The sequence below is a fragment of the Cricetulus griseus genome, chromosome 6, assembly GCF_003668045.3.
Source record: "Cricetulus griseus strain 17A/GY chromosome 6, alternate assembly CriGri-PICRH-1.0, whole genome shotgun sequence".
In the NCBI taxonomy this organism is placed as follows: Eukaryota; Metazoa; Chordata; class Mammalia; order Rodentia; family Cricetidae; genus Cricetulus; species Cricetulus griseus.
In genome coordinates, this window is record NC_048599.1 from 150,254,824 (window position 1) to 150,279,197 (window position 24,374).

General features: G+C 48.3%; 4 protein-coding genes and 1 long non-coding RNA gene across 5 annotated transcripts in view; 3 read left to right on the top strand and 2 right to left on the bottom strand.

Annotated features, from left to right (window-relative positions):
• The window catches only part of LOC113836514 (golgin subfamily A member 2-like), a 29,072-nt gene extending 24,562 nt beyond the window's left edge, over positions 1–4,510 (top strand). The window contains exon 5 of the mRNA XM_035447099.1: positions 4,337–4,510. Coding sequence (XP_035302990.1) covers positions 4,337–4,510 — 174 coding nt within the window. The remainder of the gene's footprint in view (positions 1–4,336) is intronic.
• Positions 4,511–4,948: 438 nt separating this feature from the next.
• Wdr38 (WD repeat domain 38) lies at positions 4,949–8,167 on the top strand. The gene is given in 9 exon segments (XM_027423647.2): positions 4,949–5,026; positions 5,645–5,765; positions 6,501–6,617; positions 6,703–6,800; positions 7,094–7,174; positions 7,251–7,382; positions 7,487–7,636; positions 7,873–7,920; positions 8,027–8,167. Coding segments are annotated over 9 exon segments (957 nt in total). The 5' UTR covers positions 4,949–4,957.
• Positions 8,168–8,310: 143 nt separating this feature from the next.
• Rpl35 (ribosomal protein L35) lies at positions 8,311–12,316 on the bottom strand. The gene is made up of 4 exons (XM_027423646.2): positions 12,164–12,316; positions 11,785–11,921; positions 10,817–10,898; positions 8,311–8,491 (listed from the first exon to the last, which is right to left on the bottom strand). The coding sequence occupies exons 1-4, from the start codon at positions 12,164–12,166 to the stop codon at positions 8,342–8,344; spliced, it is 372 nt and encodes a 123-aa protein (XP_027279447.1). The 5' UTR covers positions 12,167–12,316; the 3' UTR covers positions 8,311–8,341.
• A 1,156-nt stretch (positions 12,317–13,472) lies between these two features.
• Positions 13,473–16,731, bottom strand: LOC103160253. Its single transcript, XR_003486828.2, has 3 exons — positions 16,317–16,731; positions 13,909–14,001; positions 13,473–13,532 (listed from the first exon to the last, which is right to left on the bottom strand). It is a non-coding gene; the product is annotated as an uncharacterized LOC103160253 (long non-coding RNA).
• A 38-nt stretch (positions 16,732–16,769) lies between these two features.
• Positions 16,770–24,287, top strand: Arpc5l (actin related protein 2/3 complex subunit 5 like). The gene is made up of 4 exons (XM_027423645.2): positions 16,770–17,038; positions 21,193–21,265; positions 21,981–22,157; positions 23,490–24,287. Exons 1-4 carry the CDS (start codon positions 16,890–16,892, stop codon positions 23,550–23,552), a joined length of 462 nt encoding a protein of 153 aa, XP_027279446.1. The 5' UTR covers positions 16,770–16,889; the 3' UTR covers positions 23,553–24,287.
• Positions 24,288–24,374: the final 87 nt, after the last annotated feature.

A 24,374-nucleotide genomic window follows, 5' to 3' on the forward strand; every position in this document is an offset into this window, starting at 1 on the left:
TTGGCTAGAGTATGAGATAATTATGGACTTACTTGCAGTCAAGAAAAAATGGCCAAAAAATCCCTAGACCTGGGCTCTGGGCTGCCACCCAGAGTGGGTATATGTTTGTTAATGGCTTGAGATAAATTGTTCTAAGTAGGGCTGCCTACTTCCCTGTATTAGTCAAGATTCTCTAGAGGAACAGAACTATTGAATGGATCTCTCTATAGAGAGAAGGGGAGTTATTAGAATGATTTACAGGCTGTAGTCCAGCTAATTCAATAGCTGGCTATGAATGGAAAGTTCAAGAACCCAGAAGTTGCTCAGTCCATGAGGCTGGGTGTCTCAGCTGGTCTTCAGTAGCTGCTGGGATCCTAAAGAAGCATGCTGTAATGCCGTGAAGGAATGGACTTGCTAGAACAAGCAGGCAAAGAGGGGGCAGGCACACTTCCTTCTTTCATGCCTTTATCTAGGCTGCCAGCACTAGGTGTGGTCAGATTAAAAGTGTGTCTTCCCACCTCAAAGATCCAGATTATGTGGATCTTCCTACTCCAAATGATTTAATTAAGAAAAAAAAATTCCCAAGCCGGGTGGTGGTGGCACACCACCTTTAATCCCAGCACTCGGGAGGCAGAGGCAGGCGGATCTCTGTGAGTTCGAGACCAGCCTGGTCTCCAGAGTGAGTGCCAGGGGCTGCAGCTATTGCTACTGACAACTATAGAGAAGGAATTTCCTTTCTCTGGGGCCCTTTTGAGGGTAGAAAGCATCCAGTGCATACTCTACGTCAACATTATGCAGCCAAATTCATAGCAACAGATATTCTGGAGTCTGTATTTCTTGCAAACTTTGCAAGGCAAGTTTTCTCCGTCAGAACTTAATTCTGGTGGGTTGATACTTAGAATATTAATTGCTACTTCTGTAATAAATGATTAAGGCTTTCAGCACAGCCTGGCCTTGAAATCAGAGATCTGCTTATCTCTGACTCCAGAGTGCTGGGACTAAAGTTGTGTGTCACCACCACCTGGCTCATGTCTTTGGTTTAAGATGCCATTAGGACTAATTTGTTTGTCTTACTCCTATTATCCCACCTATTTTGCCTGCTAACCCCCCACCCCCATTTAGAAACCCCATACCCCTGAGCTATAAACCCTTGTCTTTCTCATATCCAATGCTGACTTCTTGAACCCCACCTTAGGGGAAGGCAGTCCCTTGTACATGGATAAAAAAGCTTGGTTTAATTAATTGCTTGCTTTAATTAATTTGGCCACGATGATTTGGGTTGGTGGTAGCCTAAATTTTTTTCTCCCTGCTCATAGCTGTCTGTAACTCTAGTTCCAGGGGTCTGACCCCCCATACATACTTGCAGGCAAATACACTGGCCACCCCCTTTTATTGTTAAGACAGGGTTTTTCTATATAGCCCAATCTGACCTAAACTCACAATCCTCTTGCCCCAGCTTCTTTAGCACTGGGGTCAGAGGTGTGCACCTTATTACATGCTAGCTCCTTGGATTTCTGAAAAACACAGGTATTTTTCCTGGTGTCTTTGGGACCATTGGGTAAAGGGTCCACACAAGCCCAGCTCACCCCCAGGAGAGCACATATAGTGTGTTGGACACCCCCCCCCCAGCTGTGAGAACTCAGTCCCCAAAGTAGACGTGTTAGTCACCACTCTCAGCCAGAGTGAAGGACCATGGAGGAAACATGAAATGGATGAACAGGTCAAACAGGTGAAAGACAAGGTAAAGAGGCAGATTTGAATGTAGGTCCTGAAGAACAGGTGGAGGCCAGCCCAAACCTGAGTTTCTAGGTAGGCCCTTCAAGGTGTGCCTGCCCCAAGATGCCACATGACTCACGTTGGACCAATCACAAACTCTCCAAAGTTGTTGCAGGCTCCGACTCCTGTCCTTCCCATTTGCCATGCACCACTCCCATCCCCCACCCCTACACACACACACACACACACACACACACACACACACACACACACACACACACACACACACGTGTGCCCGAGAGGCGAGGCTCAGTCGTGCTCAGAGACCTTTAGTTCAGCTTTATGCATGCCATCTCTTCTCAGAAGTGTGTCCTTCTTCCACCCCACCCCATCAGCTGGTCCAAGCTCCTACTGGCACCGGGACAACCATCTGCTCACAACCATCTGTTATGACATCTGGTGCCCTCTTCTGGTGTGCAGATATACATGGAAGAAGAATATTGTATACATAATAAATAAATAAAATCTTAAAAAAAAAAGATTTTATTTATTATGTATACAGTGTTCTGCCTGCACGTATCCCTGGAGGCCAGAAGGGAGCACCAGATTTCATTGATGGTTGTGAGCCACCATGTGGTTGCTGGGAATTGAATTCAAGACCTCTGGAAGAGCAGTCAATGCTCCTAACCTCTGAGCCATCTTTCCAGCCCGCACATGGCATTTTCAAGAGAATAATGCTGCTGCAACCTCAAATGACTCCCGCATGAAGGTTACATTACTAGACATAGAGTTTCTGGAAGACTAAAAGGGAGAGTACCTTGGACTTGGCCCTGTCAATCAATACTGCATCCCATACATCCAAGAGGACAATGACAAATTAGTGCATGCAAGTGACGATGGCCTTGGTTAATGGAAAACCACAGCACCTGCAAGCATTCATTGCAGCTCCCTGAGAAACCAAAACCACTATATGCAAATGATTGTGGGGAAGGGGAGGGGAGATGAAGGAGAGAAGAAAAGCCACCCTGAATGCACAGTACTAGGAGAGGAACCCACTGAGGCCCATGCACAGCTTGTCAAGGCCTGGTGGTGGGCCAGGATAACAAGACACAATAGATTAAGAGGATAAGGAAAAAGGAGCATATTTCTCTGGAGTCTGGGATAAGTCTCCTGCCAACCGAGAGTCAAAGTGGGGGAATGTGGGGATGGGTGAGTGGGTGGAGAGATGGGTCAGTGGCTAAGAGCACTTGTGGCTCTCTAAGAGGACCAGAGTTCAGTTATCAGCATGCACATAAAACAGCTCACAACCACCTGTAACTACAGCTCCAGGAAATTTCAGTTCTCTTCTGGCCTCCAAGGGTACCCACCTCACACAGGTGTACACCCATACCATGTGCACATACTGACCCACACATGTGCATAAGCCTACTTGCCCATATATGCACACACACACACACACTTTAAAATCAAATCAAATCATTGGAGGCCAGTCTGGGCTACAGGACAAGACCCTGACTCAAGAGAAGAAAAGTGAAAGTTACCTTCATAGAGACAATATTTCTTTTATCTAGAGATGCTGCAAATAAAAATGTTAAAATAACTGTAATACTGGCTCAAGGCCTAAGCATAAATCACCTCGATTGTGGCCTTGTCCCTTCCCAGCTGCACATAGTTTTCTAGGCCTCTCATTAAAAATCCCCAAGTAAGCCATGCCAGTGGTGGTGCACACCTTTAATCCTAGCACTCAGGAGGCAAAGGAGGGTAGATCTCTGTGAGTTCGAGGCCAGCCTGGTCTACAGAGTGAGTTCCAGGACAGCTCCAAAAGCTACAGAGAAACACTGTTTGGGAAACAACAAAAAACCAAAAACAACCAATCCTTTTCCTCCCCAGTTTGTTTTTGGTTCCTGTCCTTCATCACAGCAACACTAACTCTAAACGTTATAGTTGGGGAGGGTTGCTGGAGGCAGGCAGTCCAGTGAACAGGCCCAAGTAGGAAGGCTAGGGAACATGCATGCAGGGTGTTGGTGCCTGAGCATAGGAGAAAGAGACCAGAGACTTCTGCTTCTGAGCCCTTTGTGTGGGAGTCATGTCTGGTGGTGGGGAGTTGCTTTCTAGTCAGCACAGTCAGGTCTCTGAGGAGCCAACTAAATGACTTGGGCCCTTTGGGAGTGTGGATGAGGGTGAGCCCGCTTCAAAGCTGCCATTGTTGCCTCCTTACATGCCTTACAGAGCAGGAATAGGGTGGTTCCATGAGAAGATTCTGGCAAACGGCTATGGGGGAAAGACAGTGAGTCATCGCTGGGAACCCTTGAATTTGACACCGCCAAAGCGGCTGCCCTGCCCTGCCCTGCCCTGCCCAACTCCAGGAGTCTGAAATCCACTAGGGGAAGGCCTCCCACACCCATCCCTGCCCACTTCGGTCTGGTTGAGGAGCTGGAAGGCTTGACTCTGGCCTCAGCTGTCATGGAGAACTGAGTGACTTGCCCATTCCTCATCCCTGGGGGCCTGTTTCTCAAAGGGACCTCGGACACCCGCTGTGAGGGCCCTGGTGACAAGAGAAGGGACCAACCCCACTCTCCATCTCTATTTCTTTAGATTTCAGTTTCCTTATCTGTAAAGGTTTGTTCTTTGCACGTTTCAGGTCAAGCAATCCATGTGCGATCCTGAGAGCTCCTGGGACCTCCTGTCTGCACCTCCAACCACGGGCCCTCAGCTGACACGTTACTTTTTCATGCTAGTCACTGGACACAATCTGCCTTCTGCTCCTTGCACCCTGGAGTGCGGAGGTGGCTGTTATCCCCAGCTCCAGGGCTAGCCAGCCTTTTCTGCCCAGAAACCTGGTTCTTCGTGGGTACCACCATGTGCTAGCTCCTCTCTCCCTCCTCCCTGCCCCTATTTTACTCAACTACGCCTTGTGCAGTGAGTGGTAAATTGGTTCTGTCTGTGGGGAGCAGTCTGGAGTCCTGCTGCGTTGCTGGTGCACCCTCTAGAGGCTACTCTGTTCAGATTTTTACTCCGCTGCAAGCAGGATGGTCCCAAGGCCAGAACTTGCTGCAGTTCCACTTTCTGTAATCTCACTTGGGCCTTCCAAGTAAGCCGCTTGGAGACCTCCCTGACTGCGGCTGCGCGCCCCACCCCATTACCATGGAGACTGCTCGTACACAGTTTTCTTTTCCCTTCCACCGGGTCCCCAGGCCCCTCCGACGGGACTGGTGCCCGCTTAGGAGGGAGCCCAACCTGCCCAGGCCTTCAGCGGGCGCCCATGAACACCGAGGCCCCGACAAAGCTGGCTGTGGGCAGAGTGAGGTTCTTCGGTGAACACCTCGGGGAGGTTAGCTCCTGCGGCTCTCCCGGGCTTGGCGGGGTCTCTCTAGGTCCCAGCTGAAGAATAGACTCTAGGTTTCTCTATTTTTGGTTTTCAGCCAGTGTTTCCTGTAGCTATGACTGCTCTGGAATTCACTATATTGACCTGCCTCTGTCTCCTGAGTGCTGGATTCAGGCGTTCGTGCCACTCCTTTTTCCTATTTGTAGCAGTTTGTCCAGGAACTGTTCAGGGATGTTGTCTTTTGAGGCAGCTTCAGGCAGTCTTTCCTGCCCTCTGCCTTCCCTGGTGCTGGGATCAAAGGTGCACACCACTATGGCCAGCTTGGATTCAATGCTCACTACAATCAATTTTGAACTTGTCATTTTTTTTTAACTTAAAAACAAAACAAAAAACCTTGCTTTGTAGACCAGGTTGGCTCGAAACTCAGATTCACCTGCCTCTTCCTCTTAAGTCCTCCTGTGCCACCATCCCAGGCTGAACTTGTCAACTGACTCAGAATTTTAGGATTTAGGTTCCAGCCTAGGTTTGCAGGGTCCTGTTCAACCCGAGTTCCTAGGCAATTTAGAGGAGAGGGGACAAATGACTTCTGACAGGCACGGGACCACTTTTGGTCTGTACTTTCAGGTCAACTGCTCTGCCTTCTCCCCTGATGGCCAGACCCTGCTCACAGCCTCAGATGATGGTTATGTCTACGTATGGGAGACCAAGAGCAGGCGACTGCTGTGGAGAATGGCTGGCCATAGAGGTGGGAGTTAGGCACCTGGAGCCTGTCTTGGTTACCATGACTTTTCGGGGAGTGCTGGAGCAAGTCTGGCAGGGGCTGTCCGTTAGGGTGACACCAAACCTCACACTCAAGGGACTAGTCTCTCAACCTAAGAGATCTGGACTAAAATCTTTACTGGGATTAAAGGCATGCGCCATCACTGCCTGGCTCATATCTTTTTCTAGTTTTTCCAAGACAAGGTTTCTGTGTAGCCCTAGTTACCTGGAACTAACTCTGTAGAACCAGGCAGTCCTCCACAGAGCTGGGATTATAAGCGTACACCACCACTGCCCGGCTTTGAATCCTTTCTTAAATCCTAGACATGTAGTCCTGCAGTACACTGATTCTCCAGAGCCTTCCTCTTTAACTGGCCTATTTCACTTCGTCTCATGTCCTCAAATTCAGACTACGTTCTTGGTCACAGAATTATCACAGGATAGATAAACCTGTGCAAGCAAGGTATCTAACCTGTTAAAACAAATGAGGGAATAATGGAACAGGATGACCAACATAAGTCAATTTAGACCAGAGCCAGAGAACCTAGGTGAACAGTGAGAGTATGTCACTAGGAGGGAGGACCTGGACTTGATGGTTTCCCAGAATGATAAACCAGAATGTGTTCCAGGTGAACTCAGCTCAAGCTTTGCAGGTAGACCCACAGATGACAAATGTGGACTATGAGGGCAGTAGGGCAACGCCACGGGTTCCCTGCCTCAGGCCCAGTGAAGTTCTGTCGCTTCTCCCCTGATGGCCGCCTTGTTGCCAGCTCTTCCTGTGACCGCACTATTCGCTTATGGGATGTGGCAAGACTCAAGTGTCTACATGTGCTGAAAGGTAGGGAGTCTGTTGAGCAGGGGCCACAGGCTCCTTTGCAGACCATGACCTGCCCTCTTTCCCACTGTTGGGCTGGTGCCTGCAGGTCATCAGCGGAGTGTGGAGACAGTCAGCTTCAGCCCTGACTCAAAGCAGCTGGCATCGGGTGGCTGGGACAGAAGGGTCATTCTCTGGGAGGTGCAGGTATGAGGATGGGGCCTGGGTGATATGTGCTCTCTTCAAAAACATTCAATGGTTCCCCCACTCCCTGCACCAACCAGGTACCAAGACTTTCTATTTGGCTGTGGCAGGCTTTCTAGGCCTCCCTGCACAGTGGCTTCCAGCATGTACTGACCGTCCTTGTAGCAAGGCCCAGGAAACTCCCTTAGGATAGTAGCTAAGCAGGGAGCATCTGGCCCCAAAGACTCGGCCTAGTAAAGTGCCTCAGGCTTCTGGGCTACCCACCTCCACCTCTGTAGCTCAGACTCTCTCCACAGTCTGGCAACAATGTGCGCCTCTTGCTTGGACACCGTGATTCAGTCCAGAGCAGCGACTTCTCCCCCACTGCAGACTCTCTGGTGAGTCTCACCCCCACCCTGTCAGTTGCCACAGGAATGGTAAGAGCCATTTCATACTCATGGTCACTGCTCATAGGCTACTGGTTCCTGGGATTCAACTGTGCACATCTGGGACCTGCGGGTGGCAACCCCAGCTGTCTCCTACCAGGAATTGGAGGGACACACCGGCAACATCAGCTGCTTATGCTACTCAGCATCTGGCCTCTTGGTAAGCCAAGCTGACCGGGGCTCCAGGCCAGTACCTATTTGCCCTGAGACCTTCAAGGGTGCAGGCCATTGTGGGGTCCACTGAGCTCAGGGATGTCTGTTTAGGCATCTGGATCCTGGGACAAGACCATCCGTATTTGGAAGCCCACAACAAACAGCCTGCTTTTCCAGCTCAAGGGCCATGCCACCTGGGTTAGAAGTCTAGCCTTTTCTCCTGATGAAATGAGGCTGGCCAGTGCTGGCTACTCAGAAACAGTAAGTCTATCCAGATCCAAGGCAGTCCCTCCTCCAGGCAAACCTCAGGCCTTACCATACTAGGCACACTCATGGGCCCAGCTGCATAGCAATGGCAAGACCTAAAGCCCAGCACAAAGGACCAGGTTGCCCTTCAGCCAACCTATGAACGTTTTACATTTCTGTGCCATCGGCTATGCCCTGGGACCTGGGAGCACACGACAACTCCCAACTCTACCGCCTGTTTTTACATCCAGGTCAAAGTCTGGGACTGCAACACAGGAGAATGTCTGGAGACACTAAAGGTAAGGTTGTACTACAGTGCTGACCAGGGTCAGTGCAAAGAACCCCGCAGAGGCCCAGGACTGACAGGACCTGCCAACCCTGACTCTGATGCTGTGCTACTGACAGGGCCTGCTGGATGTGGCCCATGCTTGTGTTTTCACTCCCGATGGCAAACTCTTAGTGTCGGGTGCTGCTGATGTAACAAGTTGACAAGTCTGCCGCTCAAAGTCTCAAGAACCTCTTCCTCGAAACTTACTACAGGCCTAAAGTAACTAGGAAAGTAGCTACCACATCTCGGTTACATGCAAGGACTACCGTATCACATAACAAGGCTGTCACCCGCTGTAGATTAAGTGGCCTCCCCCCATCTACTGCCTCTAGGTGGCCAGTGCAAAACAAGAAGCAGAAAGTCAGCGAGTCTTGCACTTTATTGCCTTCTCATCAGGCCTTAACCGCATACTTGCGAAGCGGGTACAGCCTCTCCTTCCTCTGCTGCTTCTTGGTCTTCAGCTTCTCTTCGTGTTTGGTGAGCCGGCGGCGCATAGCTCTAGTCTTCTTGGGTCGCAGGTCTAGAGGCTTGTACTTCTTACCCTGGGACAGAGACCACAGGTGAATCTTGAGTACTAAGGGCTACTGGGAAGATTCTGGGGGCAGGAGAGCACAATGGGCACCCAGAGCCTTTCAGCTTGGGACTGCCAATAAGGCACCAGAAGGTTGGCAAGCCCACTAATTGATCACAGAGACCCTAATTTCATGACTAAAGGGTTAAGAGGGGGGTCAAACATCACCCTTCCTAATTACCAATCAACAGTAACTAAAAACCACAACACAATCTAAAGGGCACAAGATACACACTGGGGTTCTGTGTTGGCAACAATTAACTGGATGATCCACCAGGCACTGTTTACTAATGCTCCATGGAGGCTTGGCTAAGGTCACCCTCACACAAGAGGTAAGACCCACCCCCAAACCTTTAAGGAAACTGTCCTCTTCATCTATCCCCTAGTCTTTCCCAAGTGTTCAAGTCCATTAGTGCAGTCCTATGAGTTAGGCTCCTACATGGAGAGCAGAAGCCCCACCAAGAACTCCAAGGCAGCAGCCTCCAAAGCAAGCTCCCCAGCAGTCAGCTAAAAAGCAGAGCAGAGCAGAGCATGCACAGCCTTTTAGAATGTGTAATTAGGGGCTGAAGAAGAGGGCTCAGAGGTTAAGCGCACTGGACTGCTCTTCCAGAGGTCCTGAGTTCAATTCCCAGCAACTACATGGTGGTTCACAACCATCTTTAATGGGATCTGGTGCCCTCTTCTGGCATGCAGGCAGAACACTGCATTAAAAAATAAATCTTAAAAAAAAAGAGGAATGTGTAGTCAAGCCGGGCAGTGGTGGCACACGCTTTTAGTCCCAGCACTCAGATCTCTGTAAATTTGAGGCCCACCTGGTCTACAAGAGCTAGTTCTAGGATAGCCTCCAAAGCCATAGAGAAACACTGTCTCGAACACCCCGCCCCCCAAAAAGAGACCGGGCAGAGCAGTCTACAGAGAAACCCTGTTCCAAAAATGTGTAATCAAGTGGCTACTCTACCACCAAAGGGACAGGTATCATGAGGCCACATTTTCTTGCACCAAGTGCCTGCAGGTGGATAGAGGACCCCAGAAAGCTGTGTAGGATGGCATGGAGACCCAAAGCCACCTCAGTTAGGCCCTCATCCATGTTAAGTTCACTTAAGAAGAGTTCTGCCCCAAGAGCACCCACTAAGCATCTCTGTCTATTCTTTCTAAAAACAGGCTAGACAGCAATGCCCACACAGCATGACACCCGTCATCACAGTTCAGAGGCAGGGGGTCTCTGTGAGTTCTAGACTACCCTGGTCTACAAAATGAGACAGAACAACAACAACAACCCCCCCCCAAGAACTTACAACCTTACTTTTTGTGGCCTGGGGGTAGCTCAGTGTTGCTTTGCTTACTAGCCTGACATTTGAAACCTCATGTTGTTAATTGTTCTTGTTTTTCAAGACAGGATTTCTCTGTGTAGCCCTAGCTATCCTGGAACTAGCTTTGTCCACCAGGCTGGCCTTGAACTCAAGAGATCCACTTCCCTCTGCCTCCTGAGTGCTGGGATTAAAGGGGTGCACCAACGCCCTGCAAAACCTCATGGTTTTAACCACCAAGCACCACCTAAATAAATAAAAAAAAAAAACTACCTCTTTTAGTCACAAATACATTACATGATAAAAAGCCCATGTGCCAGCAAGTCACAGGGAAGCACAAAATTTCACATAAATTGGTCCCCAGATGCTCAGAAACCCAGGAACACTTCAGGCCTATCCCCACACACCATGACAGCTTTCTGATATGCCAAACTGAAACACTAATGTGGTGAAATTTGCAGAGGCAATCAACCGGCTCCACCAGATGGCTTCAATCAAGGGAAATTATCTTAAAATGACAAGGTTCCTTTCAGAACAATCCCTTCAGTAGTCCACAGCTCTGTCACAGGAGTAAATTATTGTGTGACCCCGCAGCCTTGCTTTGCTTCTATATTAACATGACAAACATCTTGTAACTGTTCCGAGGCAACTGTCCCCGGGCAACCCAACCTCTCCCAAGCACGGGAACAGATGTACCTGGCAGGTGAAACAAACAATGGGACAGTGAGAAATCACCTAACAGCTAGAGGCCAGGGTTCCAGCTCCAACTTTTAGCAAAAACAAGCCAACACAACATGGCTGAGAAGGCTGGGCTCAAAGCTCGTGTCGAGCCAGATCCCCAATCTCATCGCGTGCCTTCTGGCACCAGCAGAACTTAACGCTTGTTCGGAAAGCCGATACTCTGATACTGGGCAAACTCAGCCACAATATAGTGCCTCTTAAGCCCCTACCCCCCAACCTATTCACAACAGCACCCGGGTAATGCTCACCTTGTAGAATTTCCTGAGGTTTTCTTTTTGAGTCTGGTTAATTACGGTGAGGACACGGGCAATGGATTTTCGGACGACTCGTCTATACAAACATGTCAGAGAAGACCAGGGAAGTGCCAAGTTGTGTTGGTGCCCCCCAACTCCCCCCCAATTATATTATCCAGGAGGCAAAGTCTTGGACTTGACAGGTTCCCCAGGGATATTCGTAGAAACTTAATGCAAATAAGACAATGAGGAGCCTGGCGTTGGTGGCGCACGCCTTTAATCCCAGCACTCGAGAGGCAGGCGGATCTCTGTGAGTTCGAGGCCAGTCTGGTCTCCAAAGCTACACAGAGAAACCCTGTCTCGAAAAACAAAAGACCATGAGGAGAGGTCATTTTTTTTGGTTTTTCCAGAGTTTCTCTGTAGTGTTTGGGAGGCTGGCCTAGAACTCACAGAGAGATCCGACTGCCTCTGCCTCCCGAGTGCTGGGATTAAAGGTATGCGCCACCAACGACGGCTGGAAAGTTTTTAATCCTGGCCAAGAGCTTATACCAAAGACTGAAGCCATGACATGAAATCTGACTAGTCTAACTTAGGGAATCACAAACTGGGGAAACTCAAAAGGTGTGAAGAGACAACACCTCGGCCAGCTACAGGCCGAGAGCAGTTGGTCAGAAGGGCAGGTCTATGACTGGAACACGTGGTCTGGAGGTCTCAGCACACAATTTTGCTTAGGTGTTTCTCCACTCATCCTCTCAAGATTGTCTGGGGTGCAGTACTGGTGGCTTCCATTAAACAACTCATGTTCTCTTCGCCAATTCTCTCAGGCCCTTACATGTCTCCAGTCCCCACTACAACCCATGTAAATTAGGTCCAGGTAGGTGGCCCCACCATGGACCTTATGGAATACTCAATTCTTTAAACTACTTAAGTTGGCCAAAGCAGAGAACAGTGTGTACCCAGCTAGGACCTCAAAGGCCACTTACATCTTGGAGAGTTTGGAAGCGGCTCCGCCAGTCACCTTGGCGACGCGAAGCTGGGACAGCTCCACCTTCAGATCGTCCAGTTGTTTTAGCAGCTCCTCCTTCTTCTTGCCGCGCAGGTCCCGAGCCTTAATCTTGGCCTGTGCGAGAGGCGACTCTATTGGTCACCGAGTGGAAGCTCCCGCTTTCACCGTGGCCGATCAAAGAGGGACCGGGTGCGGGCAGGGTAGGCGGTCTGTACAAGCCCGAACCAGGGGCAAGCATACAGTGCCAAGCCGCAGGCCCCGGACATTCCTTGAGTCCCCCACTCGCACCCCGCGCCCCACGTCCCTGTTTCCACGTGTCCCCCCGCCCGGATGGTAATCGATTCCCGTGGCCTCACCATAGCTGCGCCGCTCACCGCTGAAGCCTCCTGGTCCGAGAGAAAGAGGAAGAGGCGGGCACGACTTCCGTAACTACTGCGGGGTGGCACCGAGCACGGCCAATAGCGTCACGGCTTGGGAGGCCGGCCCCTCCTGTGCGCCTGCGCATCGGCGATGCCCGCCCCTTCCGGGTTCCCCTGCCCAACCTCCATTGGCTGGTCTTTATAGACCTCTGGGGAAACTGAGCCTTAGGCTGGGCGGGACGTGGCTGGAAATGGCGTAGTGAAGGCTGCAGTTTGTCTATTGGCTGCAGTTTGTCTATTCAGTAGCTTATTCGGGAAGCCTGTCGTTTCCTCAATCTGTTCACCTCTGAGCTAGCTGTGGGTGGTCTGGGGGTGCGGAGGGCATGAGGTGTGAGGTTTAATTCCCAAAAGTTTATTTGAGACAGGGTCTCTCACTGTATGTCCCTAGCTGGCCGGGAACCTTCCCAAAGCTAAGATCGATCGCCTCTATGCCACAGCGTTGTGGGGGAGGGGGAGGGGGAAGAGAGAGAATTAGTCCAGTTTTTTGTGGTCCTTCCAACATGTGTATCTCGGTGGTCAGGTTCCGAACCATTTAGTCAGTCCAGTTCTTTTTCTTTGGGGGGGGTGTCTTTGTTTTTAAATACAAGAGCTCCATATATTTTCTGGGCTGATCTGTAACTTATGTTCCCTAGACTGGCATTGAAAGTGTGCCACCACCTGGCAAGGGTAAGAATTTTCTATGCTGACAGCAGAGTCAAACTCCAGCAAGAACTGTTGGAGATCGTGTGGAATAGTAGAAATCGCATTCCCATAATTTTTGAATTTCCGATTATTGATCTGGAGTTCAAGCCTTCCTCACTACATAGAGTGTTAGGGATGTATTATTGAGACCTTGTCTCAAGACTCTAAAACGGGGGTTGGGAGTTTGGTTCCGTGGTTGAGTATTCACCTGACATGCACAAGACTCTGGATTCAGTCCCCAACACTGAAATACAAATAATTAAAAACAACTCCAAAACAAAATCAGATTCTTGCTTTATTGCTAGCTACTAGTTGATATCTTGGTAAACCCATTTCCATCTTTGGTTGGTTCTCTTATCTGTGAGATCGTCTATCTTTGAGGACTAGAGGAGCTAACCTGACAACCTGTAAAGCTCCCAGCCAAGACTTGATATGTAAAAATCGAATAAAGTGGGCTGGAGAGATGGCTCAGAGGTTAAGAGCACCGACTGCTCTTCCAAAGGTCCTGAGTTCAATTCCTAGAAACCACATGGTGGCTCACAACTCTCAGTTATGAGATCTGGTGCCCTCTTCTGGTGTGCAGATATACATGGAAGCAGAATGTTGTATACATAATAAATAAAATCTAAAAAAAAAAAAAAATCGAATAAGGTATCATTGTTACTAACATGGTTAACATTGCCACATCTCTTCATCCCCACAATCCCCGGACAGACCACCGGCATCTAGGTCACAGCAACATGGACTTGATCTGCTAGGTTTTTGTAATAAATGACCATAGGGACCAATTGGAGCCCTCCAGTCAGCAGCCACCCTCTCTAGCAGTTTCTCAATGTTGTTCAGTACATAATACTGACCTAGGTTTCAGAACAAACAAACAGGGACTCACTAGGTGGTGTAAGGAGGGTTTTTAGTCATCTATCCCTAAGAGTAGCAGCTTACCCTTGTACTCCAAAAGCGCCTTACAATGCTCTTATATAACAGAGTTAAATGATGTGTACCTGTTCCTGTTTCCAAAGCCAGTCTCAGAGGTGCTCTCCATGCCCAGGTTGTGACTACTGGATGGATAGATATATGAACCTTGTTCCAGACTACTGTGAAGTCAAAATATATGTAGAAATGAGTGAGTTAGTTTAAATGGAAGCCTAAAGGTACAAACAACTTCCTAGATGCTCAGGATTGGACTAGAGTTATGACTATGCATAATTTTGGAAACTTTTCAGTGTTTGTAAGCTCCTCCCCTGAGGGCCTCCAACTGCCAGGTTCCACCCACAGGATACAAAAACTGTCCTAACACCTGGATACAGCCCCCACCCTACAGAGTAAAAAGCCCAAACTCTGGACATGAAATCCCACCAATCCCCAACCTGGAAAGCCTCACCCTGAAAAGTTCACCCCCACCCCCCAAGAAACTCTATGTAAGCTCGGTATCCTGTTTAGTTTGCTGCTATATCTCTCCTGAGCAGATGCAGCCATCACCCTGGTTTCTTCCTGCCCACAAGTCTTGTGTGAGGTTTATTGTGTGGCATGACTTTGTGATATTCCTTGGCTCCCGGCTGCCTGATACCTTTCCATCCGAGTTGAGCTGTAACACATAACTAGGATTAAACCCAGGTGGCGCACGCCTTTAATCCCAGCACTCGGGAGGCAGAGGCAGAGGCAGAGGCAGAGGCAGAGGCAGAGGCAGATGGAGCTCTGTGAGTTCGAGGCTAGCCTGGTCTCCAGAGAGAGTGCCAGGATAGGCTCCAAAGCTACACAGAGAAACCCTGTCTCAAAAAACAAAAAAAATAAACAAACAAACAAACAAAAAAAACAAAAAAACAAAACCAGGATCTCCAGTGTACTGGGTAAGTATGCCACAATAGGCTGCATCCCTAGAAATGCATCGTTGAAGTTATCAGTCATCGCTTGTTTCTATTACATGCCCCATCTAATTTACCAGCAAATCCTGTAGGCTTTATCTTGAAAACACCTAATAGGTTCCCATCACCCCCTTTTTTTTGGCACCTTCAAGGCTTGAGCTACTATTGCCTATAGCCTACTCGTAAATTAACATTTAAAAAAACCCCAAAAAACCCAAGGTCTTGCTATATCTAGCCTTGGCTGTCCTGGAACTCATTATGTAGATCAGGCTGGCCTTAAACTCAGAGATCCACCATACCTAACACACCTTGAAACTTTTTTAGTTCTTGTTCCCAGATCTTTCTCTCTCTCGCTTTTCTTTTCTTTCTTTCTTTCTTTTTTTTTTTTTTTTTTTTTTTTTGAGACAGGCTTTCCCTGTAGCTTTGGAGCCTGTCCTGGAACTTGCTCTGTAGACCAGGCTGGCCTCTGCCTTTCAGGTGCTAGAGTTAAAGGCATGTACCACTAACTCCTGGTTAATGCAGACTCTTGGTCCTCAGGATTGCAGGGGTGCACTACCATGTCAGATTTCATATCATGAATTTAAAAGCCTATCTGATGAAAGGCCACGGACATGAGCTAGAACATTATTTCATTCACATAATTATTTGCGGTCACTTCCCTGTTAAACCAGTATTTCTGATATTAAGTTCCTTCTGACCAAGATTTTCTAGGAGAGAGACTGGAGTGATGGACTGATACATAAGAGCACTGGTTGCTTTTCCAGAGGAACCAGGTTCCATTCCCAACACCCCTATGACATGGTGGCGCTAAACCATCTGTGTAATTACAGTTCTAAAGGATCTCATGCCCTCTTCTGTCCTCCATCAGGCACAACACCCATGTGGTGCACAGAAATACCGGCAGGCAAAATACACATTTAAGTAAAATATTAAAAACATATTTAAAGATGTTGTCTCAAGAACATTTTTATAAGCCGGGAGGTTGTAAAGCTAGGACATTTCTTTAGTCCCAGCACTTGGAAGACAGAGGCAGGAGGATCTCTGTGAGTTCAAGACCAGCTTGGTCTACAAGAGCTAGTTCCAGGACAGGCTCCAAAGCTACACAGAGAAATCCTGTCTTGAAAAACCAAGAAAAAAAAAAAAAAGGACATCTTTTATAATATCAGATGTTAATTCCTGCTATTTTATGGCCAGCCTGCATCCCAGATTTCTTCTTATGTATGGGGCAGATATACAGGTAGGTTTTGACTACTTCCAGGATCTGAGACTTTATTCAGCATCTACTTGCACCATGTCTGCCTGGCAGTTTTTGATCTACAGATACAGTTCAATGGGAAGTAGGCAAAGCAAAACATGATGTTTCAAATACTGTTTTTGCACAAGAGTGCTATCAGATGAAAATGTAGTAAGTTTTCGTACAATTATGGGAAAAGCCCATTTTAGCCTACAGCTGAAATCAGGAGAAACCAGCATCCTAGGCCTCCTGGACTAACTGCACTCTTCCCACCGGTTTCTGAATTCTGCTGCTTTCGCCTCCTAAAATGCACCTCTTCAAGTCAGCATCGGCCTTCAGCAATAAAGGTGACCACGGCATCTTTTTTTTCGGAGCGCCCGGAGATGTTGCTACATCTTCAAGTAAAGATGTCCTCAAGCGTCATGTCAGTTCTTGGGTTATACGTTAACGCAGTTATAAAGCCCTTCACTCCTTTAACAAAGTCACTTCTCTGTAACCAGACAGGAATCCTTTTGTGGGTCAGTGCGGTTCGCGTCCAAGGTAGAGAGGCTCAGGCGACGCGCTTCACTATCACTCCTTCCTCAGCTCAAGGGTTTCTTCCTCAGGAGCTGACGGAGGTGCTGCCTGTGCCCGCAGGCCGGTAGCCTGGAGGAAGACACAGCAACCGCGGCACCGCTAGGGGAAGCCACAACAGGAACAAACGAATCCGCGCCTCTGTCCCGCCCACACAAGCTTCCGGTTCCGACGTGGCCCGGAAGTGGGCGGGCGGCGGCGGCTGCGCGTGGAGAAGGGCAGGAGGTGCTTCGCTGCGGCTTCCCGCCCCCGAGCGGAGCCGGTGCGGAGGGCAGTGGGATCTAGCCGGCTGGGCAGCCGCCGAGCTCCCGCCATGGCCCGGAACACACTGTCCTCACGTTTCCGTCGGGTGGACATCGACGAGTTTGACGAGAACAAATTCGTTGACGAGCAGGAAGAGGCGGCGGCGGCGGCTGGCGAGCCAGGCCCCGACCCCGCCGAGGTGGACGGGCTCCTGCGGCAATATCCTTCCCGGCGAGGCCGCTCGGACTCGGCCTTCGCACGCACCCTTCTCGCCCCAGCCCTAGCCCCCGCCCGGCTTCTACCAGTCCCGAGCTCCCCGGGTCCTTCGTCCCCGGCCTCTACCCTTCCTCAGCAGCGCGGCCCTGGAGCTCGTTTTACTCCTCCGCATCCCTCTGGGTACCCGTGCATGGGCCTTGATCCCTCCAAACCTCCTTGCAGGAGACTGGGCCATGCCCGGCCGCTGATCCGCGGGAGGGCCGGAGGTGAGCCACCTTGGATTCATTGAGCAGCCAGGGCCTCCGGCGGCCTGTCTATGGCTTTCTTGGGCCCGATTGCAGCCCAGCGTGAAAATAGGTGGGTGGATTGTTGGGGGGAAGATGGACCAGAGGGTGGGGGTTGGGGAGGGGAGGGTGTGACATTGCCGTGCCACCTCTTCTCACCTGTCATCACATTCCTCTGAGCACGTTGGGTTTTGAGCTTTTATGGGCCGAGCCACATTCAACAAGTGATTTGCGACTCTCCCATTAACTGCCTTGTGCAGGAAGCATAGAAAAAGCTAGTGTCAAGTGTAAAAGAGACTCCCCAGCGACTGGAAATGACTGCTCTTGTGGCCACAGAAAACTGACGTTTAGAACAGAAGAATAAAAATAGAGGTGACTGTCAACTGGCTTGAGCACCACGGGGAACTGACAATCTCACAGGAAGTTTTTATTCTTTATGCAAATGGTGTGTACCCTTCCCCCGCACTTGCTAGGGCCGTGTTGGAGGCTCTTGCTGTATATAAATCATGTTCTGGGTGTTTAATCAGTTGACTTAGCCTGGGAAGTCAGGCCTACTGCTTTTGGGAGGAGCCCCGTAGTTCTCTAATATACCTTTAAAACAACTCGTCCAGACAGGAGTGTTTTCAAACGTGGAGATTTCAAACTTGTATTTCCTGCATCATTCAAGTGGTTAAATGGGGTGATGAGAACGGTTTTTATTGTGGTGCAGGGAATTGACTGGTTTATGGGCACTCAATTGTTGACAAGGCTCCAGAGTGATTCATTTGACCCAGAATCCTAATTATATTGATGAAGAGACTGGGGCTTGGTCAGCTGTTGCCTTGGTACTTTTTTTTTTTTTTTTTTTTTTTTACCGGAGACAGGGTTTCTCTGTGTCCTGGAACTCACTCTGTAGAGCAGGCTGGCCTCGAACTCACAGAGATTCACCTGCCTCTGCCTCCTGAGTGCTGTGACTAAAAGTGTGCGCCACCAATGCCTGGCGCTAGCTGTTTTCATTATTTTTTTAATGAGGCAGTTTCAGGCTTTAGATTTAGAGCTTCTAGAGAGAGGAGATGGCAGTATCAGAAGCCTTGTTACGGTGGAAAATGTACCTCTTGGGATTGGGAGAAGGGAGGTTAGCAGATGAGAAGTGAAACCCTAGCAGATGTCAGCAGGTAGGGGGAAGGATGGAAGTAGTAATTGAGTGCCTTCCAGGTGCCAAGTGTTGGACTTCGATCATTGCATTCAATCCAAAGAACCTCATGGGAGGGAGTCTTGGAGAAGAGCAGAGGTTTGGGGGGGGGGGCTAAGAGGAAGTGGTCTCCGCTGTTGTGGGAATTGCCATTGTAGAAGAGCAGATAGAGTATTTTTCCCTGGTGCAAGAAGGGACTTTGAGAGCCCTTCCCACGTGAAGGGATACGCTCTGGCCGTGGACACATGGGGAAGGGCCCAGGACCAGCACAGGAAGATTTGGTGGACTTTGCAGAGCCCCGGTTGAGAGGTCACATACTTCTCAACCTCAGTATTCTTTTTCTAAATGATAGACATAACTATGCTGGCCTCACAACTTCAATGTAGCTTCACGGAACACACATCTGGTGTTCTCCACAGGTTGTGGTGATGGAGTGTACAGAGGGCTTGGATTTGTGACCTTGAGCAGGTAATTTCCCTTCTGGCTCAGTTTCATTGTCTCAAAGGAAGAAGTCAGGTTCTTGTCCCAGAGGATTTTTAAAGGAAGGTGAAATGTGAAATGTGACTGCATCTAGTCCTGGGTCTAAGACCCTGGGGAGATTTTTCCTCCACTCTGGCAGTTTTAAATTATCACTGTAGCTCATTTTCTTTCTCAGTGAAGCAGCTTTTGGTCCTTGAAGAGGACTATAGAGCACCATTTTGAGTGATTTCATATAGTTCTTTTCACCCCCAAGGAAATTTGACAATCTGGTGACACTTGTTTATCACAGTTTTAGGATGTTACTGGGAACTTTAACGGTAGAGGCCAGGGAGGCTGTTAAGCATCCTGCAACACACATCAAAGTTTTAGGGTCATGGCTGAGAACAGTCTAGAGGGTTCTGTAGTTACCACAGTGTGTTCTCTGAAAGTGCTGGAAGCTGTCTAGGTATGGAGGTAGTTTAGTAAACTTTGTGTGATCGTAGAGTTGCCCCCCCCCCCCCCCCCCCAGTTCTACCCAGCAGTAGCTTTTGTGAAGATTGCTTCACAAAAAGCTGCAGGTACTGTCTGGCAGTGGTGGCACAGACCTTTAACCCCAGCATTTGGGAAGCAGAAACAGGTGGGTATCTGAGTTCGAGGCCAGCCTGGTCAGGACAAGCGCTAAAGATATAAAGAGAAACCCTTTCTCAAAAAAACAAAAAGCAGTACTAAACTTAACATTCTTGTCCTTCCCCCATATCCATTTTGTCAGTGAAATGATGTTAGTCCACATGTACTGTTAAGCCTCTGGGACCCTGCTTATTGCCTAGTGTATACCAAGTTAAAAAGTTATGGGGTAGAAGGCTATCATTGGCTGTATCAGGACTAGCCTTTCTTTGTCTGAGGAAAAGGAATTCTAAAACGAATAGATAAGGTAGGGTCTGATTGAGCACAGTGGGGGAGTGGCTTGTCTTGTGGCACAGACCAGCTTTTCATGATGGCACTTACTGGGGAAGCTGGGAAATCAGGTTTGTACCAGAGGCTAGCTGTTTATACATAGGGATTGCAGCACAAACAGGAATTTTAAATGTCCTGATTGGACAGTCATTCCTTGTTCTGTTTTTTAAGTGTTTTGGCTTAAGCCAGTGTTTCACATGAGGGAATGAAAGTTGGCTGATGTAATTCAGTTTAAAATAGGTGTCACCTTTGGGGACATAACCTACTTTGTAATTTTCTTTGTGTGCCGGGTATTCAGATCTCAGCAGTGAATGTGGAGTTGGGATTGTATGTAAGGTTTGTGGGGCAAGGGAACAGATGGCTCATGGCTCACTTTGTAAGCCAAAGTAAGACTTTGCCGATCTGGAAAATAGACCCCCCCCTTTTTTTGAGACAGGGTCTAACCATGTAGCTCTCTCCAGCTGGCCTTCGACTTCTGCCTCTGCCTGAATGCTGTGCTGTCCATGGACTCATTCTGTAGACCAGACTGGCCTTGAATTCAGAGATCCAGCTGCTTTTGCCTCCTGAGTGCTGGGATTAAAGGCTTACACCACCACTGGGGCTGGCTTCAAGTTATTTGTTTAGTAGTTTAGAAAGAAGCATTGAGTGAAGAGTTAGGATGTGTTTGTGTCTATTTTTCGCTTTTAGAATGAGAGGGTGAGAATTCTTACAGTTCATCTGTGCATGAACTCTGTAGGGTAGACAGCCTAGCACTGAGGTGCATGTAGGCTGTTTCAGATTCTATTACAAAAGTGGGCAGTTTTCTTGGGCTGGAGAGATGGTTCAGAAGTTAAGAGCACAGGCTCCTCTTCTAGAGGTCCTGAGTTCAATTCCCGGCAACCACAAGGTGGCTTATAACCATCTATAATGGGAACTTGGTGCCCTCTTCTGGCCTGCAGACAGAACATTATATACCAAAGAAGTAAATAAGCCGGGTGGTGGTGCCTTTAATCCCAGCACTCGGGAGGCAGAGGCAGGCGGATCTCTGTGAGCTGGAGACCTGCCTGGTCTACAAGAGCTAGTTCCAGGACAGCCTCCACCTCAGGGAGGAATGAAGGAAGAGCTTGCAGGTTAGCAGAGGTTAGGAAAGCTGGCTCTGTCAGGCTGTGCCTGCCTGGGAGAGGCCAGCAGGATAGTGGGTGCTATGGATAAGATCTGTTTGATTACCTTTAAACTGTTTATGGAGTAAGGTCATTAATGAGAACATGGACATGTTTGAGCTTAGCCATCCTTAACTGGCCTTGATGCACAGGGGACATGCTTCGGGCATTCCATGCAGCCTTGCGGAACTCTCCAATCAACACCAAGAATCAAGCTGTGAAGGTAAAGAAGCCATACTGCAGCTCTGCCCAGTGTTGTCAGAACCAGGGTTTTGATTGTGTCCTTAACAGCAGACTGGACAGCAACTCTCATCAATGGGAGTTAGGTGCTACTGGGGTACTGCTTTCCATTGAAGCCACTTGCTATTCCCCAGATATTGGTGCAGTAGGTAGCCTGATAACCTTGCAATCTGTAGTTTTTTTTAGTTTTTTTTTTTTTTTTTTTTTTTTTTTTTCCAGTTTTTCGAGACAGGGTTTCGTTTGTCTGTGTGTAGCTTTGGAACCTATCCTGGCACTCACTCTGGAGACCAGGCTGGCCTCAAACTCACAGAGATCCGCCTGCGTTTGTCTCCCGAGTGCTGGGATTAAAGGCGTGCGTCACCAACGCCCGGCCTGCAATCTGTAGTCTTAAGGCCTTGCTGATATATCAAAAATAGTGACCCAAGGCTTGTGTAGCATATTGACTGCCCTGGGTTCAATCCCTGGCACCAAAAAGAGAAAGTTATCTGTACTAAACTACTTGTTTTTTTCCATACTAAGTAGAATCAAAATATGAGATATGGTGAAATTTAAAGCCAAACAAGTTTAGCTCATCTATGTAGCTCTGCCCTAGATGAATTAGAAAGGGATGGTGTTTCTGTCATGTTTTGTTCAGTGGTGGTAGCAGTGTTATGATTTTAATTCTTGGCCTCATCCTTTTTTTTTTCTTTCCTCTATAGGACCGAGCCCAGGGTGTAGTGCTGAAAGTACTCACAAACTTTAAGAGCAGTGAAATTGAGCAGGCTGTGCAGTCACTGGACAGAAATGGCATTGACCTGTTAATGAAGTACATTTATAAAGGGTTTGAGAAGCCCACAGAAAATAGCAGTGCAGTGTTACTCCAGTGGCATGAAAAGGTATGTGACTACATTGCTTCACTGCAGGCTGCAATTCACCCAGAGTTCACACTGGCAGGTCAGACTTAGAACAGATGTAGGATGGTCCAATGGTCACATAGAAATGACAGGCCTAAGCAGTAACACTGCACTTTTCCCTCACCTTCAAATACAGGCAGTCATGTTACATTTGCTTCTTAGCTGTGGATTAGGTTAGGCAGGACAAATTACCCTTGATATAGGACATGAGGCAGGTGGCATGGTGAAGTCGGGGCTTGATGTTTCCTTTGAATGTGGGAGAGAGCAGCTGCAAAGACATTGAAGACATCTTAGAAATGCAGGCCCAGTCTCACTGCTAGAAGAGCCAATTGGCAGAAATCTGAGTCAGTTAATATGGTTTCCATTCACATGAAGCAGCAAAGGCTTTTTTGTCCTTTACTTGAAGGATATATAGGACTAAGGCCATGCATGTGTCAAGCTTTTGTCCTGCTTGTGTGTCAGCTGCCCGCCTCCCAACACGTCAGTAAATACACCCACCACTTAAGGGGACAAGTCTGTGATGAATACAGTTCTTGCCAAGAGGTTCAGCATTAGATTTTATGAGGGTCTTGTGTAGCTCAGGTTGGCCTCAAATTTGTTTTTTAACTGGGGGGATGGCTTTGAACTTGTGATGTTAGTGCAAAGATTGTAGGCATGTGTCACCATATTGGGTTTGTATGGTGTTGGAATGGAATCATGGACTTCAGCCACATCTCCAGCATGAGATTCTTTGCCAGTGCTAGAGGCAGATCCAGGGTTCTGGTATGTGTTAGTCAAGTGAGTCACTGAAGTAGACCCCTTAGCAGTATTGAGTTTTAAGAACGCTGCTTTTTCTAGTAGGTCAGTTTCCAGCAAAGTATTATTTCATGGCCTCTGGTCCTCTTTGGGGTGCTGAGCCTTTAAAGCCTCATCTTTGTCTGGACTCAGAAGTTGCTACTGGTGGTGGTGGGTCTCAGGTGGTATGGTAGCCAGGCCATTTCATCCCTGTAAGGTGACTTTGTGTCAGTCTGTCAGCAGGCAGTTCTCTGTGGGCTGTGGTGCATTTTCATGGATAGGTAGGTGCTGGCAGGCAGTAGGCTTGTTACAGGCAACTCAGGCTCTGTTTTGTGCTTGGGGTCCTAAGCCAGCTCTGTTGCTTCAAGGGTTGGCAGCTTTTGGGCCCCTTGGCTCTCCCTAGAATTTGATCTTTCTCAGCAAGACTGTGACATGGTGGGATTTATTTAGGTTTGGGAATATGTGTCTCTCCAGGTGAGTAAAGCTCTCCTCTGACCAGTCAGGTACCATTTGACATGTTTCCTTTTCCTGTCTCCACAGGCTTTAGCTGTAGGAGGACTAGGCTCCATTATAAGAGTTCTTACAGCAAGAAAGACTGTTTAAAAAAAAAAAAAAGAATCATGTTACCTTAAGAAGAATTTTGGATGCCCAGGCTGGTGAAGAAGGGACTGATAATGGACCATATTCCTGAACTCCCAACTATATATTTCAGGAAACATATCTGCTGAAATGTATTTTGCTTTTAAGGTGGAGGGAGAAATAGTCTTATTGTTTCCTAAATTCTTTGCAGGATTGGTGTCTCTGCCTTCATTTACAGAGTAACACAGAATTGACACTTGACTATCACACTGACTGGCCAGATTATGTCAGGTGTACCTGTATGCACTGTCTGTTTGAAATGGGGAGGGGCTATTTGGGCAGGTGCAGATCCAAGGGCTGCTGTGAAAAGGAGAGTTTGGGTTCTGAAGTGAAAAAACCTGAGAGTTTGTACAGATACACTGTCTTCCCAGAGAAGACAGGCTCTCTAGGGTTCATTGTAAAGTGCCTGCTGCATCAATAAAGCTCTTGGCTCATTAGTCTATTGATTGCGGTGTGTTCTCTATATGTTAAATGGTAAGCAAAGGGATGGCAATGAATGACAGTCTGATGGTTTGGAAAGCTGATGTTGAAGGGGTAGAGGTGTTCCTATACTGCCATGGCAAGCATGGCAGTACCACAGCTATGCCACACCACACTGATGATGCCACCAAGGGGCATTTTGCTGAGTATATATTGTTTCTTACTCCTTTGATTTGTATGTAATTTTGGAGCTTATTTAATAAAATGTCAAACGTTTAATTGAGGCTTCAAAAGTTATCCGTTTGTGTGATTACAGCTGGAGTCTTGGGCAGGTTCTGGTCACCGTCTCCTGATAGGGTCTGATGA